The 18,357-nt window shown below is 39.3% G+C and overlaps 1 protein-coding gene across 2 annotated transcripts in view; it reads right to left on the reverse strand.

Annotated features, from left to right (window-relative positions):
- INPP5D (inositol polyphosphate-5-phosphatase D) overlaps positions 1–18,357 on the reverse strand; it is a 1,064,128-nt gene that overhangs the window by 476,220 nt on the left and 569,551 nt on the right. For both annotated transcript variants that reach the window (XM_044070586.1, XM_044070585.1), the window contains exons 11-12: positions 17,615–17,717; positions 3,620–3,816 (exon numbers count right to left, since the gene is read on the reverse strand). In XM_044070586.1, the coding sequence (XP_043926521.1) occupies positions 3,620–3,816; positions 17,615–17,717 (300 nt within the window). The remainder of the gene's footprint in view (positions 1–3,619; positions 3,817–17,614; positions 17,718–18,357) is intronic.

Genomic DNA, 18,357 nt, shown 5'->3' on the forward strand with positions numbered 1-18,357 from the left:
TGAAGACCATGCTGACAGACTAAAGAACTTTGAACTAGGGTCTAATATTACTCTCATGCAACACAGCCTCGGGCTGCATTGGAATGTCGAGCAAGACTCCTATTTCAAATGTCAACTTGTGATAAGCCCTTCACAAAGCATGGAGTTTTGTCTTTAGTAAACAGCATCTATGATCCAGTGGGTTTCATAGCACCTATTACCACTCAGGGCAAGATACTATTAAGACAGATCACTTCTGAAAATGTGGATTGGGATACTCCTCTCACCATAGAAAAACAATGAAGATGGGAAACATGGAAAGATTCCCTGAATGTCTTGGAGAAACTTGAAATACCACACTGCCACACCCCTACTGCAAGTATCAATACTATCAAAAGAGAGATTCACTTCTTCTCTGATGCTTCCATTGAAGTTATAGCTGCTGTGGCATGAGTAATAGGATTAGATGGAAATGTAACTAAGATTTGTCCTTGATAAGGTGAAACTCACTCCAAAACATGCTCATACCATGCCAAAGCTCAAACTTTGTGCAGCAGTCACTGAAATTGCTGAGCTTATAAATCTTGAAATGGACATGAAAATTCATTCATTTGACTTCTACACAGACAGTAAAATAGTCCTTGGATACATACACAACCAAACAGGACAGTTTTGTGTGTATGTCAGTAATAGGGTGGAATGAATTAGGAAGTTTTCTGCTCCCAACCAATGGCATTATGTTTTTACCGACGTCAACCCTGCTGATCGTGACACTCATACTGTATCAGCATCTGCCTTTCAGGACATTTCTTGGACATCTCCCCCAGTATTTCTTCTCCAAGAGGTTATTACAAACCATGTTGATTCCAACTTTGAACTAGTAAACCCTGATTCTGACGAATAAATCAGACCTTACACTTACCACTTGTGTGAAATCTAGAGTGGGGCTGAGTTCTCATCATTTTAAATGTTTCTTCAGGTGGTCATCTGTTGTACATGCCATTGCACAACTTATTCATTTTTCTAACCTATTTGTAAATAAAAACAGCAATCCTAAAGCCTGTCATGGGTGGCACATATGTAAAGAACATCCCTCCATCAATGAAGTCTCTCAAGCGGAGCAAACAATTATCCAGTGTGTTCAACATGAGGCATACTCTCAGGAAATCCACAGCATTTCAAAGGGACTCAATATTTCTAAAGGTATCTCTCCTTATAAACTAATAATCAACAACCGGGATGTTCTCAGAGTTGGAGGTCACTTGGGAAGGGCTGACCTCAGCGATATAGAACAATATCCTATCATTGTTCCAGGCCAACATCACATTGCAGCATTACTGGTAAGACATTACCATGAGCAAGTTCAGCACCAAGGTCACCACTTTACTGAAGGTGCTATAAGATCCGCAGGTTTGTGGATTGTCGATGCTAGAAGGCATATACCTCCATACTTCATCAATGTGTCAAATGTCAAAAACTGAGAGGGAGACACCAGCAACAACAGATGGCAAATCTCCCACCTTACAGACTAAGCAGAGGTCCACCCTTTACTTATGTTGGCATGGATGTGTTTGGCCCCTGGTCTGTAGCAGCTCATAGAACTCATCATGGAGTTGCTAACAACAAATGTTGGGCCATACTGTTTACTTGTCTCAGCATCAGTGCTGTGCACATTGAAGTCACAGAGTCTTTGGAGACTTCATGCTTTATTAATGCCGTCAAAATATTTCTCTCTATAAGAGGACCAGTAAAGCTCCTAATATCAGACTGCAGAACCAACTTCACAGGGGCAAACAATGATTTGGAAGTAAGGAAATTGTTAATTAGCAAAGGGTGTGACTGGAAGTTAAATCCTCCTCATTTTTTGTAATCACTTTGTCCTTGCACTCCTCATAAAAAAGTTCAAAATATAAACTTTGTGACTGTTACTCATTTCTAAGATTTCCAAAATTTTATAATCTAGCGCTGTATTACAGCATTATCCAAATGAAGGTAAGCTTTAACAAAAAGACAGCCAAATGGCACAATGGCACAATCTGAATTGATGTTTTAATTAAATAATAGTTAAATAATAAAGCATAGCCATTCATAGAGGTTACTTAGAGATTACTCATATCACAAGTAGATTGTCAGAGCAAACAGCTCCTTCACGCCAAAGTCATAAAAAGAGCTATCTGTGAATAGAGGTATATGAATGTTCAACGCGTCACTCGAAAGAAATTCCTAGAAGATATCCAACCTATACCTCTGAAACTCTTAGAGCACGAAATCTGGGGAAAGCCTCAGATAATAGATGGACAAAAGCCCAAACATAAGGACAATTTTTAAATATTGCTCTTACAAACTTAGAAAGTTAATAGAATAGCAGGTTTTATATTAACATGAATTTTCAGAAGGCTATGAAGTCTGAAATTGAAATGTTTGCCATTATTTTTTTGACTGATCCTCGATGATTTACCAGTGATTTTCTAGAAAACCATAATTTTATGAAAAACAGACCAAAAACACGAGGCAAAAATTTGGGTATTCTGTGAAAATCTGGACAATAGAGAGGTATGATCCAAACTGACATTGGATGAGCAAGAAGTAAATAACTGATGAAGTGCTCTAAAAAAGGACCTACCTTCTGCTATACTTTTCAGCAGTCAGCATGTTTAATTCTTGGTGCCGGTGAGGGGAGTCAAGTTAACTTACAGTACTGTAGATGGTACACTGCTGTCTTACTGAAGGCAGATTATCTCCATTATACAACACTGAGTCATAGACAATGACCACCTAGACAGACACACAGAGACAAATAACGCACTATATGGACAGACAGGTGTCAGGATAAGGACTGGCTGAAGGTAGGGAAGACGCAGACTGAAGACTGAAGGCAAGGTGTAGACAAGGTGGTCAACATAACTACATGCTAATGGTGCATTTATAATCTCAAGGCACTAAACTCATTCTTATTGCAAACCAGTCAATATGTGGAGCCAGACAGATTTTTTAGGTATTAGAAAGGAATAAAAAAAAAGAAGCATGTAAAAAAAAAAAATTATGAAGACCTTAGAATAAAGCAACTATATTCATGAAAGAAGACTTCCTGAGCAGATCAGGAGTGCAAGACAACACGTAGGAACTGAATTTCCTGGAGGGGCAGTGGTTCTATGAAGTGAATTTCCTGGAGGGGCAGTGATTCCATGAATTGAATTTCCTGGAAGGGGGGGGGGGGTCTGAATTTCCTGGAGCGGCAGTGGTTCTATTAACTGAATCTTGGAGAGGACTGCATTTCTGGGAGGGGCAGTGGTTCTATGAACTGAATCCTGGAGGGGACTGAATTTACTGGAGGGGCAGTGGTTCTATGAACTGATTTGAGAGGAGCTGCACTGTGCTCCTCTTGCTTCAGTCAGAAACAGAAACGTGTGAAGATGAACAGTGTTTCAGATGAGAAAAATCAACACTGGAAGAATGAGGTAGACAAAGCATCTCATTGATAAGTCTGAGATCAGCTAGGCTAGGCCTCAGATAGCTCTATGTATCTTCCCCTTTAATCTCCTTAATCATTGTCTGTATCTCTGTCTTCTTGCCTGAACAACAGAATAATGGTCTGTGTTTTCCTTTTCATTGAGCTGTTAATAACAGAAGGAATACATACCATTTTGAAGGTTATATTTGTATTTTTTTCCAGGGTAGTCCTCAGGATTTCCACCCACTCTTTCTCACCCTGTGGATCTTCCTGTGTTCCAATTACATAAATATCATGTGGGATATAAGGTGCAGTCTCATCTCGGGTTTTGCCTTGTCCTTTTGATAAGAACCAGGAGTCGATGCATTTTGGGGGTGGTGCATCCCCTGCAATCAAAAGAAAATATACAGTCATTTTTGACACTATGTAAGATGGAGGACTAGTTTTGTGATAAAAGACAAGTCTACACGAAACATTTCAAATTATGCAAACCCTATTGCATTTGATTACTAACATGGCAGAAGTGAGGACACCATACATATGATGTTTCCTTTTGTATTGGTTATATTCAGCTACAGTGATGTTAGAGATGATGTCTGTCATTTTGAGGCGTTACAAGACTTGTTTATTTAAAAAAAGAAATCACATGACAGAATTAGGACTGGATTTTGCTGTGCAATGTAACTGCTGTAGTTGAGCAGATGCAAACTGTGCTTTTTAATCTTATCAAATGTGGTATCAATGGAGTTCAATTGCATTTTTTGTTACCAAGGGCAATAGTCCTTGCTGCTATTTTTGTAACAGATTATGCCCTTTTTATGGGACAAGGTTGTTATCCCAGTGTTCAGACCACACACACACACACACACACACACACACACACACACACACACACACACACACACACACACACACACACAGACACTCCTGGAAACTCACCTAGCTCCAGTTTAGAGTATTCAGTCCACCTACTGCATGTTTTTGTAATACAGGAAGAAACTGAAACACCCAGCAAAAACCTGTGTGAACACAGGGAGGACAAGCAGACTCCACACAGAAGGCACCACAGCTGAGAGACAAACCAGAGAACCTCTTGCTCTAAGGTAATAATCCTACCTACTGCACCACTGAGCCACAAATCAAATCATCCATTGGAGGACGCAAAAGTACAGCCTGGTATTAGTTTCTACTGCTATAGCTACCACCACGAGGCCCACACTCTTGATGAAAATTCCACTGGGAATGAATGAGATGAAATAATATGATCTGCTAGGGTCTGTAATACCAACAATCATTTCTGAGCAAGTCATGTCCAATTCTGGATGATGTCTATTCGCTCCCAATAAGGTTCAAATTCCCAGACTCTGAAATTGTTCCAGTCAGGAATTTTCAAGATTTACCATTATCCCCAGGGAATAGAAAACTCTGTGTAGAGACTTACTTCAATGGATTTGATGTGGAGAAGCTAGTCACCTGGTTAAGGGAAAATCTTGGCTCCATGAACTATCTTTTGACCTACTGCAATACAGATGGTGAGCACTATGGGGCAGAGGTGAGTCTGAATGTCAGAGTCCAGAGCAAGTAATGGCCAACTCCAACTCAAACGTGCAAGTACCTTCTTAACACCTTGATGGTTTTTATATGGAGGTAGATATCTTGGTGGTCCAAAGAGCACATTCAGTCTTCTGATAGTCTAGACTGTGTCATGACCAGCAAAAGCTTTCTTTTAGAATAAATGATTTTAGGGCACCAAGATTCATCAGCAGCCTGAGCTCCTTAGTGTTTTTTTCACACCAAATAGAATCTGGTTAGATGGGAATTTGTGGATGGCCTTTTTTGTATAAGGCTTAAAACCTCCATCTTTGCCACATGTTTTTGATGGGCTGGCATCAATGATGAGGGTAAACAGAACTGGAGAGCAACTTGTGTACCTCTGGATATTACAGTCAAAACACCTCCGACTTTTTATCAAAGAAGCATTAACCTGTTTTAATAACAATCTAATCAGCAGATATTTCAGAAGAGAAATGGGAGAATATACACTCTATCGCTGGAAATTCTACTGCTGTTATTTTTCATGGATTAATATTAGGTCCCTTGGCGTTCTCCATTTTTTTTTTTACTGATGTCACTGTTGAGATCCATTCAAATGTTATAACCATCTGGGGTTCTCACTATTAAGCATGTGGAAAACTACAAAAAAAACTTTACCTCCATCTGTCAATGGTCATGAAAAACAACACTTAACTAGGCAAAGATTGCTATAATACTTTTTTGGGTCACACACAAAAAAAAGTATATAGCAGGTGTATTAAAATATTTCCACAAGACAGACAAAAGATTATACCCATGTAAAACTAGAAGTCTATAGGTGTTCTCCTACATCCCACATTACTACTCACCCCCACCCCACACAGAATCTATCACAAAATTGGAAACCAAAGAAAAATCTGCTATATTTTACCTAACCACAAAAAATAAAAGTTAGGACTGCCAGGGCCATTAATGCACTAATCCCTCAAGTAGAATATATCTTCCACTTAATAACTTTAAACTTGAGCATAAACAACTCCCCTGACCAATCTACTATCAACAACATTTGCAGATTTTTCACCCTTTCAGCAGGATATGAACATCACTTTGTTACTTTGGAAACTGCTAAATGGCTCCCTCTAACTACAAGAGCCGCCTTGCTACTATTGGCTTGTTTACAATCGTTTCTGCATTTCATTAGCAGACAAACTTAAGATCAGGATATTGCGTTATGATTTAAGGGATAACAATGGCAAAATACTAAGCCTTATTCTCCATTCTCAGTTTGAAAATCCATTGGTTATAAAATGTTTTAGCAAGACAGCTCCAGCCAGCTGGAATCAATTGTCATGGGAAATTAAGACAAATGTAGAATACAGTATTAAGGAATAGGTTCATAGGTTCATAGGTTTATACTAGGCTATCTGCCCTAGGGCATTTATAAGCCTAGCCGGAATGTGTTTGGCTTTCGCCACCCATTTTAAATTTATTTTGCTATGCCCTTTTTCGAGGTTAGTATACTGTGCCTCTGTCTAACAGTGACACAGAAGTGATACCCGGGGTAAACCTACGATCTCCCATCCACTCATCAAGATTCCTCTTAAAGAGAGTCAGTGAGGGACTCTGCCTAACCTGGACTGGGATTTTATTCCAGAGTGAAGGGAGCCTCTGGGTTATGAATCTGTCCCTCCAGCATGTCCTATTTATTTCAGTGCTGAGGTTCAAATAAACTGCTTAATCATATAAAAAAGAAATACAAATGCTGTTGCTTTAGAAAAAGTAACTAACACAAATACAAAACCCTCTCTGGAACAGCACATTTCACAGTTATGCTCTTATTTATCCAGATTCTCTGCACTTAGACAACTGATTTTTTTTAGATGCATGTGTAAATATGTATATGTAAATATATATAGGTCTTTTGCTTGTTGACTTTGTAAATTTGAATTTACAGTTATTTCTATATAATGCATAAATATTCCCACTATATATCTATCATGAAACTTATGTCTATTTATGTCTGTTATAGATGTTCTTACTAGTTACATGAATTTTAACCATTTTATTGTCTACCTATATTTACTGTCTCCTGTTGCATTAACTCTAAACTTGCATTGATACCTCCATGTGCTTCTAGCCCACCTACTTGGCTGACAAATTAAGAATAAATTAAATTACGATTCTCTGAATCTTCAGTATTAGCCCCAGGTAGAGGTACACTTTACCCCTAACTGCTATAGTGGAAGGAGGGGAAATTTGAACAAGGCCTCAGTACTGCCTCTGCGCACTGGTAGGTGGACAGCAGTTTCTGGTGAGTGCCCTGGTGGACAGGATGCTTTCGGAAGTTAGCCTACTTATTTGACTTGGAACGAGTGGTCCGTTGTTAAGGATTCTCAGTGCTCCATGCCAGGACCACAATGAGAATTGGATCCTCTGTCTTCTGAAAAAAGAATGTTGTGCAGTATAGAACCTGATCTCCACAGCATTTGGGGTTTTGCCATTTTCTACATATTATCAACTCACTCATGGATTTTCTTTCTGAATAAGTAAGCGCCAGAAAAGTGACAGTCTATAAAGGTTACCTTAGTATCACCAGTGAAGTTGGAAAGCTTCACTTACAAGTGTTGATTGATGGCAATGCCAGTTCCTGCAGCTCTAAAAGCCCCTTTTACATCATAATATATAACATGGGTTAGGAGACTGCTCATATTTTAGAAATTTGTGGTCTTGCTCAAAAAATTTTCTATCAAAGCCCAGTTCAGCAATCTCCCTCTCCCTACACATTGTACATTTCACTGACCATGTCCTTCTGAAAACAGTCAGCTGCAGTGGCTTATAGGGATAAAGTACTGACAATGGCCCAGGCGACCCATGATCAATTATTGTCTTAGGTACTTGCTGGAGCTGGCAGGCGAGGATGGGTGTGCCCATCCTGGGGGGGGGGGGGTGGCCTTGGACTATTGCTGCAATCCAGGCTTTCAATCACAAAGCTATTTCAGCAGCAGCTCTCATTGTTAGTGCATGGAAGCAGTATGAGTGGACAAGGACTATCCCATTAGGTGTATCTTCAGGTTCTCCTAGTGCTCTTTATTTGTGGCTTGGTTGGAGTTCTGACTGTAAGGACTATAAGATTTCTTATAAGAAATAAAAATACTGGCAGAATGAACAGGGTTGTTGAGGCATTGTGAGGATAAAGGTGGGATCTACATCCACCCTTCCAAAAAAAGGAGAAAAATTCCATTTAAAGGTAAAGGAAACCTTCATGATGATGAAATAAAACAGCTTTACTTACAAAATCTTGAACAAATGCTATAGAAACAGCTTTACTTACAAAATCTTGAATAAATGCTATAGAATAAAAGCTAAGAAGTAGCCGAAAGACATTTTCTTCAATACAGTCAAGATGCAGAAAAAAAAATATCTGGACAGACAAGCATGTATGATACAAAACAGGAAGGGGGAAGGTTTTCAAGCAGCCTGATAAAGTTGTATCCTACTGTATTCCACTCCAGAATACAAAAGTGACCACCCCCTTTCAATCTATATTGCTGTTTTAAAAATAGTGACTCTCAACTAAAACTTAACTTTTTTGACAGGTAAAACTTAAGTTACCTACTTTTACTTCTAACTCCTTTAGTGCACACTGGCACACTGCAGTGTTTAGAATAAACCAATTTTTTCATCATACCTTTAAGCATCTATTGCAAGATCACCAGTTATTTGAGAGCCCACATTCTGCCTCTCAGTAGTCATCTTGGGATTAGTGCTTCTGTTTTCTTCTGGTGAGAGAAGGAGTGCAGTTACATTATTTCCTGGTGACTGCTGATCACCAGGAAGCTCAATAACCGCTTTACAGGTGACAGCTTGGAATCTGTGCTTATATTCTGATCATGGTGAGGCTAGGAGCAGAGGGCATTGATTTCTGACTCTTTTTGGTTAGAGAGTGAGTGTCTGTGCTTAATGTACCTGATTGGTCTGGTTGCTATTTGAGGCATCTACCAGAAAAAGGCTACAAGCATGCAGACCCTTGCACCATTTGGGACAAGACTATGGATCACCAAACAGGCAGTGACCTGCTTCTCTTCTTGGGATTGGTGCTAACATTTTGCTTCTGATGAGAGAGGAAGCAAAGGAGTATTGTATCCCAACAGAGTGAAGCTGTACTGAGACCAGCATTAGTAGCAGTCAGGCAGTAGCCATTCATGCGACTCACCTCTTTTCATCATTCTTGACAAGCTAATTCTTTATTTTTCAGTAAGTACAGCTTGATTACTTTCTAAGTTCAGACTATCTGCCTAAATACTTCATCCTTAAATTTTCAGGGTCTCCATATTAGTTTCCCCTCAAGTGTTTGGCAGTGCTTTGTACAGACTCAGACACCTTGAGTGACATTTTTCCTGTAAATGGAATATATAAAGAAACAACTCCAGTACTTAATAATAATGAGCATCCCTCCTGGCATGTCTAAAAGTCAGTTCCCTGTGCTTTTTCCTATTAACCTGGTGAACTTGGGCTTTCTGAGGCAGTGTAGCAACTGCCTCATGTCATGTACACAGACAACCCTCTCCTCTTATCTCCCAACACTCAGACTTGTGAGAGATGCACTTATATATCCAAACTGGAAGTCATGCACTCTCAAGCCAAGATCAAAATAGCTAGACAAGAGGAGAAGGTCAACACCTGCACCACACCGCATGCAACACATAGCCCCCAGCCACCATCACAGCTCTCATATAAAAACACAAACCACACATCCACCTTCGTGGAGGCTTTCAATAGAAATCTACCCAAACAGCAGGGACCCCCAAGGCAGAAACTCACTCGACCACTACAACACAGCACAAACCACAAGACACATACCTGACCTACACAGTGTGCTCCTCAACCTAAGCCCCTAAGGCAAAACAGCTTGCCCAATATACTAATCATAGGTGACTCGATAGTGAGGCTCACTGATGTCCCACTCACTAGGTTGAATAAGGAGAGGGTAACAGTCAGCTGTCTATCAGGTGTCAGAATCTGACACATAACACACGCACTCAGGTCACTCCACAACAAGTACAAGTATGACTCTCTCACTGTCCAAGTGGGTGTGAATGACCTGAGATGCACCTCCCTGGACTACATGAAAAGAGACATGGTGGACCTCTCAGATTATGTGGCCCAGGCAGGTATGACCCTAGCCCTGAACAGCATCCTACCATCGCCCAGAATTATATCACAGTACAAGCAGAAAATGATTGACTTCAACAATTGGCTAGGTTTCTGATGTCATTCTCTCACCCCTGGGTTTCCTGATACTGGCTAAGGCTCTTGCCACCCCCATAATGCCTTTTTTAGGCGATGTTACAAAGACCAAATTACCACCGTAACAGCTATAAATAAATGCAGTCTGAGGGTCATGGTCATGATGTTCAATGCTAGAAGTCTGAAATCTCAAGATGCACTTGCTCAAAGCACTTCTCAAAATGGAGAACATCGACATTTGTGTTGTAACGGAGACCTGGTTTAAGGCAGCAGAAAGCACCCCTGCACTACCAAGCTATAACTCATTCCGCACCTTTCAGCCCCAGAACATGGACAGAAGCTCCAAAGGCAGTGGTGTCTCCATAGTCATAAAAGATATGCACAATTCCAGACTAGTAGCCCAGCATAACACATCTGAGATACTTCATGTACAACTAACATTAAGTATGATGGCGATTCAGATAGTAGCCTGCTATAGGTCCCCAACCATGTTCCAAGACTCTCACTCCCAACCCAACATTGTTATATTAGGCAACTTCAGCTACCCCTCCATCAGCTGGGAAAACTACTCATGCACCAATACACTCGCCCAATGCTTCCTGGAATTCATCAATTCCAGTGCCCTGGACCAGCTCATTCTTACCCCCACTAGAGGAAGCAACATCCTTGACCTGGTTATTACAAACATGGGCAACTGTTGCTCTACACCAATAGTCAGATCCGTCCACAAACTAATCACCATGGAAATTCACATCTCATCCACACACCCCGCAAAGGTAACCACCATGAAAAAGCTTCTCCAAAGTTGACTTTGGGCTCCTAAAAACAGAAGTGGCTAACTTCACGGCATGACAATGGAAAATAGATGCATGACTGTCTAATCATACACAAGTGCACTGTACAAACATGTACATAAATGCATGGAACTAGCCATACCCAACAGAACCAAGACATTCGCCTCCAAAAAAGAAAGCCAATCTGGTGGTCTCCTGCCATTAATAAACTCTACAATAGAAGGAAGAAACTGTTGCAAAAAAGGTGAAGTCCCAAGACTGGAAAAAAACCCTTATTAGCCTCAACAAAAAGTTGAAATCCTTCATCAAAACCTCTAAAGCCAGCCATGAAGGCAGAGTTGTAGCAGACACTTAAAACAACCACAAAGCTTTCTATAGTTATATCAAGAATATCCACGGCAATACCTAGGTTTGTTGTGAGTTTGCACAATGGTACCTCCTATACTGAGCCAACAGATATTGCCAACATACTGGCTGACAGATTCAGGGCCAACTTTACCCCTCTCTTCCCCCAAAGGACCAATCACAATACCAGAGGAATGCAAGGCACCCAGCATTACTGCAGCACAGGTTAAAGCTGCATTGTCCAAGGCCAAGAATACAGCTTCCATGGGACCCAACAATATCCCTGGATGTGTTGTACATGAACTACAAAGTGAACTGGCACCACATCTGAGTGCCCTGTTCAATCACAGCCTCACCTCGGGCTTTGTCCCTACCGAATAGCACACTGCTACAGTCATCCCTCTTCATAAAGGGGGAGTGACTACAGAACCTGGGAATTATCACCCCAATAGCCTGACAAGTCTAATATGTAAGGCTATGGAGGGCATCATCATGGACCTAATTAACAAGGATATAGGGAATCTCTAAACTCTAGATCCCACGCAATTTGGTTTTGTGAAAGGTAGATCATGCCTGCTCAACCTGGTTGACTTCTTATGTCAGTCACCAGAGCTGTGGATGAGAGCAAGGCAGTTCATACAGCCTACCTCAATCTGGCCAAGGCCTTTGATACCATTCCCCACTCAGGAATTATTGATAAACTCACCAAACTAGGCATTGACCCTTATATCACTAGGTGGGTTGCAAATTGGCTCACAGATAGAACCCACAGTGTGAAAGTAGTGGACTCCAAATCAGACTGTCGACCATTCATGAGTGGTGCCCCACAGGGATTGGTCCTGGGTCCTCTCCTGTTTGGCATCTACTTCTCAGACATCCAGGCCAACACAGAGGGACTCTGGCTGACCAAGTTTACAGAAGACTGCAAGCTGGGAGCCATTATTAACTCCCCAAGTGGTGCAGACATCCTACATAAAGGCCTCACTGAGACCAATGACTGGTGGCAAAACCAAGGCCTTAAGCTTAATGCCAAAATGTGTCATCTTTCCTTTTGGGAAATACTCAGTTCCCACTAATTACCACATCGATGGGAGCCCACTGAACAATGAAGGTGTTATAAGGGAGGGATCTGGGGACACAGGTTGACAGCAACCTCTCCTTCGACCGCCACATTGCCACTGTGGTCAGAAAGTCCTTCTATGTGGCACACCTCATTACCAAGGATTTTGCATCCAGGAAGAAAGAGGTCATCATCTCTCTCTACTCTTCCCTCATTAGGCCAATCATCGAGTACAATGCCCCAGTTGGCATGTACCTCACTAGACACATGCAACAGCTGGAAAGGCCACAAAAGTACCACACAAAGAAGATCCTAGGCCTTAAACACTTGTCCTACATGGACAGACTCAAAAACTCCAGCTATTCTCTGTCTCATATCATCTACTAAGAGGCGATCTCTGCTTGACTTACAATGCCATGTCTGACCCAGCTCTGTTAGAAAGGCTACATTTAAAGAAATCCCAATCCCTCCGCACCACACGCTACAGAGACCTCAACCTCATTACCACAATTAACAGAATATGCTGGAGGGACAGGTTCATAACCCAGAGACTACCCATGCTATGGAATAAACTTCCCATACATGTCAAGCAGAGCACTTCACTGATCCTCTTCAAAAGAAATATTGATGAGTGGATGGGAAATAGAAAGTTCACCCTGGGGATCACTCCAGTGGCTCTACATGATAGAGGTACTGGGAACTAATGTCGGGCGGCATGATGGCAGGGCACTTCTATGATGTAAAGGCTCCAGGGCCATTATCCTAGTACACAACTGTGAACCTGTGAACCTATAAGTATTATTACTGAAACCAGCATTGTGCTGTTTATTTTTAACTTGAGAAGGAATTTCTGTATTAATGGAATTCAAAAGAAAGTAAGCACCAGTTTGTGATTCCAAGGAAATGGAAGGCTTCCAGCACCCAAGAATTTGGGTCGTGCTTTAAGGAACAAAAATATTGAAAGTTATGCATTTAGATGTGTAGCAAATACAGCTAGTTTGGGAATAAACCAAATATTCACAGTTTAACAAAAAACTGAGGGAATCCAGGCACACATTTTGATCTCTTGGAAGGCAAATTACTGTCAGTATGAGATTGTGTAGGGTTCTGTATTGTGAGATTAACACTATTTCCCTGCAAAGCTGATGAGGCCATGACCTTCCTTGCTTGTTGATATCTTGCATCCCTTAGTATACGCTATATTAATGAGTAGATTCGATGAAAACTTCCCAAAAATGCCTCTAAAGTTGTTGCAGTTGTTCTAATTTCCTTTTGTTGGTGTGAAGGGATTGTTCTAACAAAGGCCAGTAACTACATGTATTATTATAGCAATAACCCATGCCTGGGTGTGGATAATGCTGGATTTACCCACGGTTGGTGTGATTTGGGCACGAGTCTGATTTGCAACATGCACGCTGACCAATCAGTGTGCATGTTTCGGAATATTAATGGGGGGGGGGGGTCATTGTATAATATATTTTTTTGAAGTTGGCTAGCTATGCATATCTAAGAAGATGTTTTTTGTAGACCTTTAGATGGTTTAAGAATTACAGTGTAATTTCTGTTGACAAGTTATGCAGGTTTTCCCATCAAATAAATTTCTTCCTTACTGAGTTTAGTATTGGAATTGTGGCCTTTGGAGAATCTGTACTTTGATTCCCATCATTCTTTAATATTTAGTAAAACTTGTGGTCAGTCTTGCATAAGAAATCATTAGAATGTAGGAGGACATGATCCAGAGACATAAATATTGTCTTGCTGTAATTACTGACTACTAAATAATTTCTTCCTTGAAAAAAATAAACTATTGTAGGTTATCTAGGAAAAGGACATTTTATCTGTTTTATCTGTTTTGAAAACAAAATTTCTCCCATGAAAGATTACTGTATACATTTGATTTATTTTCATTTATGATTATGCTTGGAAATAAAATGGTTCTACAATGACTGTCAGCTGATGTTAAAAGAGTTATGTCTAGGCCACAATGAGGCAATCGCCTAAATATGGTCATTTGCTAACTTCTCAAATTCACAAGGACTGGAACTAATTAGTTAGTAAATACTGTTGAGACTGCGAATAGTCCAAAATGCTGAGCAGAAACTGGAGGTGAAAAAATCTATTACTTAGAATATCAAGCATGTTCAGAAAAGTGGACTAACTGTGATATGAAAATGTGCTTCCTCCATATAGTGTATTGCCATAAATCATGTCTGTACCAGAGACTTTGGAGTTACCAGACCAAATTACTTCATTAAGTTGAAATTGTTTTGATTGTTATAGTCTTGCAATAATCTTTATATTTAGTCTTTTCTGGGGATCAGAAATAGTCTGCAATAAAATCATATTTCCTTCTAGGGGTTTGAGAAAATGTGTTACTTTTTCTTTAAAGGTTGTTACATTAAATCTAAAGCAAACCCATCTTGATGAGCAAACAAGGCTGATGATGAGGGGTCTGAAACGTTGCTAAATGAAAACGTTAAACTCTCTGAAGTGCTCACTTTTCAGAAGTAATTTGTTTATACTTTATGAAGTTTAACTGAGAATTTTATCCTGAGGGAAAGAGGAGTGAAAAGGTTACTAGATCCAGGCTAAGGTGAATGAGATTTTCTTTGTTCTTACTTTTAACAGAACTCCCTCTAAACGGAAGCAGAAGATGAAGAAGCTTTGTTTTCTTTGTCAATTATTTTATCTAATGGCTGCTTTCATTAAAATGGTGTCTTGCTGGAAGGGCAATTCCTCTATTATTATTAAGGTGTACGTTCATGTAACAGGTATTTTGCAGTGGCCTTAATTTTGCCTTCTGTCTCTGGATCTGAAGAGATGGTGCAGATGAAGCGTCCAGAAGTTGAGCTATAATGGCCTCACTTCTAGGGAATGCATACCTCATTGAAGCTACCCTAGTTACTGAAGCTTTGAAAGCTGCATCTACTACAAGGTAAGTCCACTTCAGTATATGTACATCGGTTTTATTAGCTGTAACAGTAGACATCTTCAGCTTATTCTGTACCTCCGTGTCATAGAAAGAATGATCTCCTGTAAGTTACAGACTTTAAACTGAAATTTAATACGTCACCATGTGAGACAAGTGCTTTCTTATCCCTTTTTTTTATTTATCAACAGAGAAAGACTTTTTGAAAGTTAACGTTTGCCTTTTCCCTGAATGCTAAATCATTAATTTTCTGTATACCATTTTTAATTCGAGGGTACAGTGTGTTGTGTGATTGTGCAGTAAGCTATGAATGATATATTACTATATTTTAAGTGTTTAAGTGCATTGTATAGCACTTTTTAGAGGAGCTGCCACTTTTATTGTAGGTACAGATTCCCATTACAGTAACTCTTAACCTATTATACTGTTATTAATTCTAGTGTCCACATTCCTAGCAAGTGCAGATTAATATAATAATATATTTCAAGCTATTTGTTTGCACTGTATGGCTGTAAACAATGAATACTATAACAATAGATTTTAAGTGTTTCAGTGCATTGCCTGATAATTCAAGTGAATATATACATCAGAGCTAGCAATCACTGGCAATGGGCATGGCTTGTTACTATGCATCCTGCTGAAAAAGTGATAAAAAACAAAAGACAAATCTAGCAAGGCTAGACTTTCCACTGTGTGATTCCTTAAACCTCTTGTATTAGAGGCAACATGGGATATATGCAAATGACCCTTTAACGGCATCAGGTGTTCCGGCTATATGGCAATTCTGAATATCCATGACTTTTTTCCCTTTTTAAGTCTATTTATGGACAAATTCAGGCCAATAAAGCCAAACCCCACTAGCTGTGAACATGCATGTTTCGGCCTTCTTATGGCATCATCAGCACAGCATAAATGGAATGTTTGGCAAACCTTTAGAAACACAGCTCACTACATTACTGAATTGTGCTTTGGAGATTACGAACATAACTAAACATTGCAACATTGCCTTTGGATTCCTTTTGGCTGGCTAGCTGTTTTAACCTCAAACTTAGCTTTGATGGATTTTATTAAGCTCAGAAATTGTTTGTTTATTTAGTGACAAGGGTTCTAACATTCTGGGAATGACTCTTCTTACTTTTGATCAAAATACTTTTCCTTTTATTAAAAAGCTTCTTAACATTATGGTTCCACCATATGAATTTGTTTCTGAGGTTTGCCCTGCAGTTGTTCCTACAGGGTACAGCTCCATCTATGTAGCTGTTTGCATACTGGTATAGTGTAGTGGTGTAAATTTCTGCATATTTAGTGGAGTTAACTGGGTTCTTGGGGGGTTGTATCTTGCCAATCTATAACTTAGGAGTATGTAGTTTGATGACTGATATAAATATAAGCCCCCCTGCACCCCCTGCTATTTAAATATACCAACTCTGAGATTGCACTACAGCAAAGAAAAGGGAAAATTTCCGGTTCCGCTCTTTATGGAGATCTCCGTTCAGAACATTCATTGTTTTAAAACTTCGATCATATGGTCTCAGTTATATGAAATTCAAAGTTTGAAAACTTCGATCATCTAAAGGGAACCTATATATATATATATATATATATATATATATATATATATATATATATATATATATATATTCATATATACATACATGCAGACACACACAGAGCGTTATTTATGAATATGACATGAAACAGTATAAATGCTTGATAAAGTTAAGTTAGAATGTTGCACACTATTAACTTATAATGTAGCAAACTATCTGCTTTATATGTGATATTTTATTTTGCTTCTGAAAAAGTGAACACAACGGATTATATATAAATTATTAATGAGTTTACAGCATTAGTACTTTGGTAATGTAATTTATTTTCCTGAACATTGTTGGGCAATCTGAATAGCAATGATGAAGCATTCACCTCATGTTTGTCTCCTTATTTAATTCTGTTAAGAACCCAAATGTAGCACAGGCCAGAAATTCAGCTTATTTTTACCAAAAGACAAATGTTAAAGGAGATTACACAACATCAAATTAGATTTAACTAGGAGCATTTATTTTTAGTGAACAGGAGAAACTGGTGCATACCATGGAGAAAACATACACATTTCATTTTCATGAATCACAATTGTGTAACTATTGTGGGTGACTGTCAGATGAGATGGATAAAGCTTCAGTTTAACACTTTCAATTTCAACGTGATGGAAACCTAATACCAGTTGTCATTACAGTGCTAAATGTGGAGAATGATACAAAAGAAACGGCTCTACTTACCCATATTCCAGGTCCCAATGAAGAGGGTGATCATATCAGGTTCTGGCTTGCCAGAGTGCTTGTTTTTCATCAGCTGCAAAAGCTGACAGAAGCCTTCTCGCTTCTAGGGAGAAATAAAGAGATGAGAGACAAAGAATTATTGATGAACAAAGTCCACAGCTCTTCCTCTTGGATGGTATCACAAAATAATATAGTTGATAATAACAGACAGAAACACAACCCTAGATATGGAGAGCAAATCCAATTTATAGTGTCTGGTGAAAGTACACAGAGAAATCCTTGTCACAGTCGCAAAAATGACACCTACAGAAACATTATTAAAAAAAAAAAAAAACTTTTGAGAAGTAGCCACCTCTATAATAGATAGAGTATCTTTGACAAATCTTTATTATACTTTTCATAACAATACACAATGCATTGAGAATTATCTAGACAGGGTGACTTTAGATATTTTTCTTCTCAATAAGTGAGATGTATAATATTTAAAGAACTGGTCATCTTTTCTGCTATCTTAGTTTTGTACCCGAAAAAGCATGATTGATGCTGGATAGCCAAACAATGCAGCAAGTAACCCCCTTCATTTCATTACTGGGGTAAACAATATGAGCTTTACTGAATAATTTAAACTTATTTCCTTGGGTCCTTTATAGATAAAGGATGGCTTAGTCTCCAAAGATGCACTGCTCTGAGAAAAAAAGAGATACAGGGGCTTAAATAATAAGAAACTTTATCTCAGAGACTCT

The sequence above is a fragment of the Protopterus annectens genome, chromosome 4.part1, assembly GCF_019279795.1.
Source record: "Protopterus annectens isolate FY-2018-M chromosome 4.part1, PAN1.0, whole genome shotgun sequence".
Taxonomy (NCBI): domain Eukaryota; kingdom Metazoa; phylum Chordata; order Ceratodontiformes; family Protopteridae; genus Protopterus; species Protopterus annectens.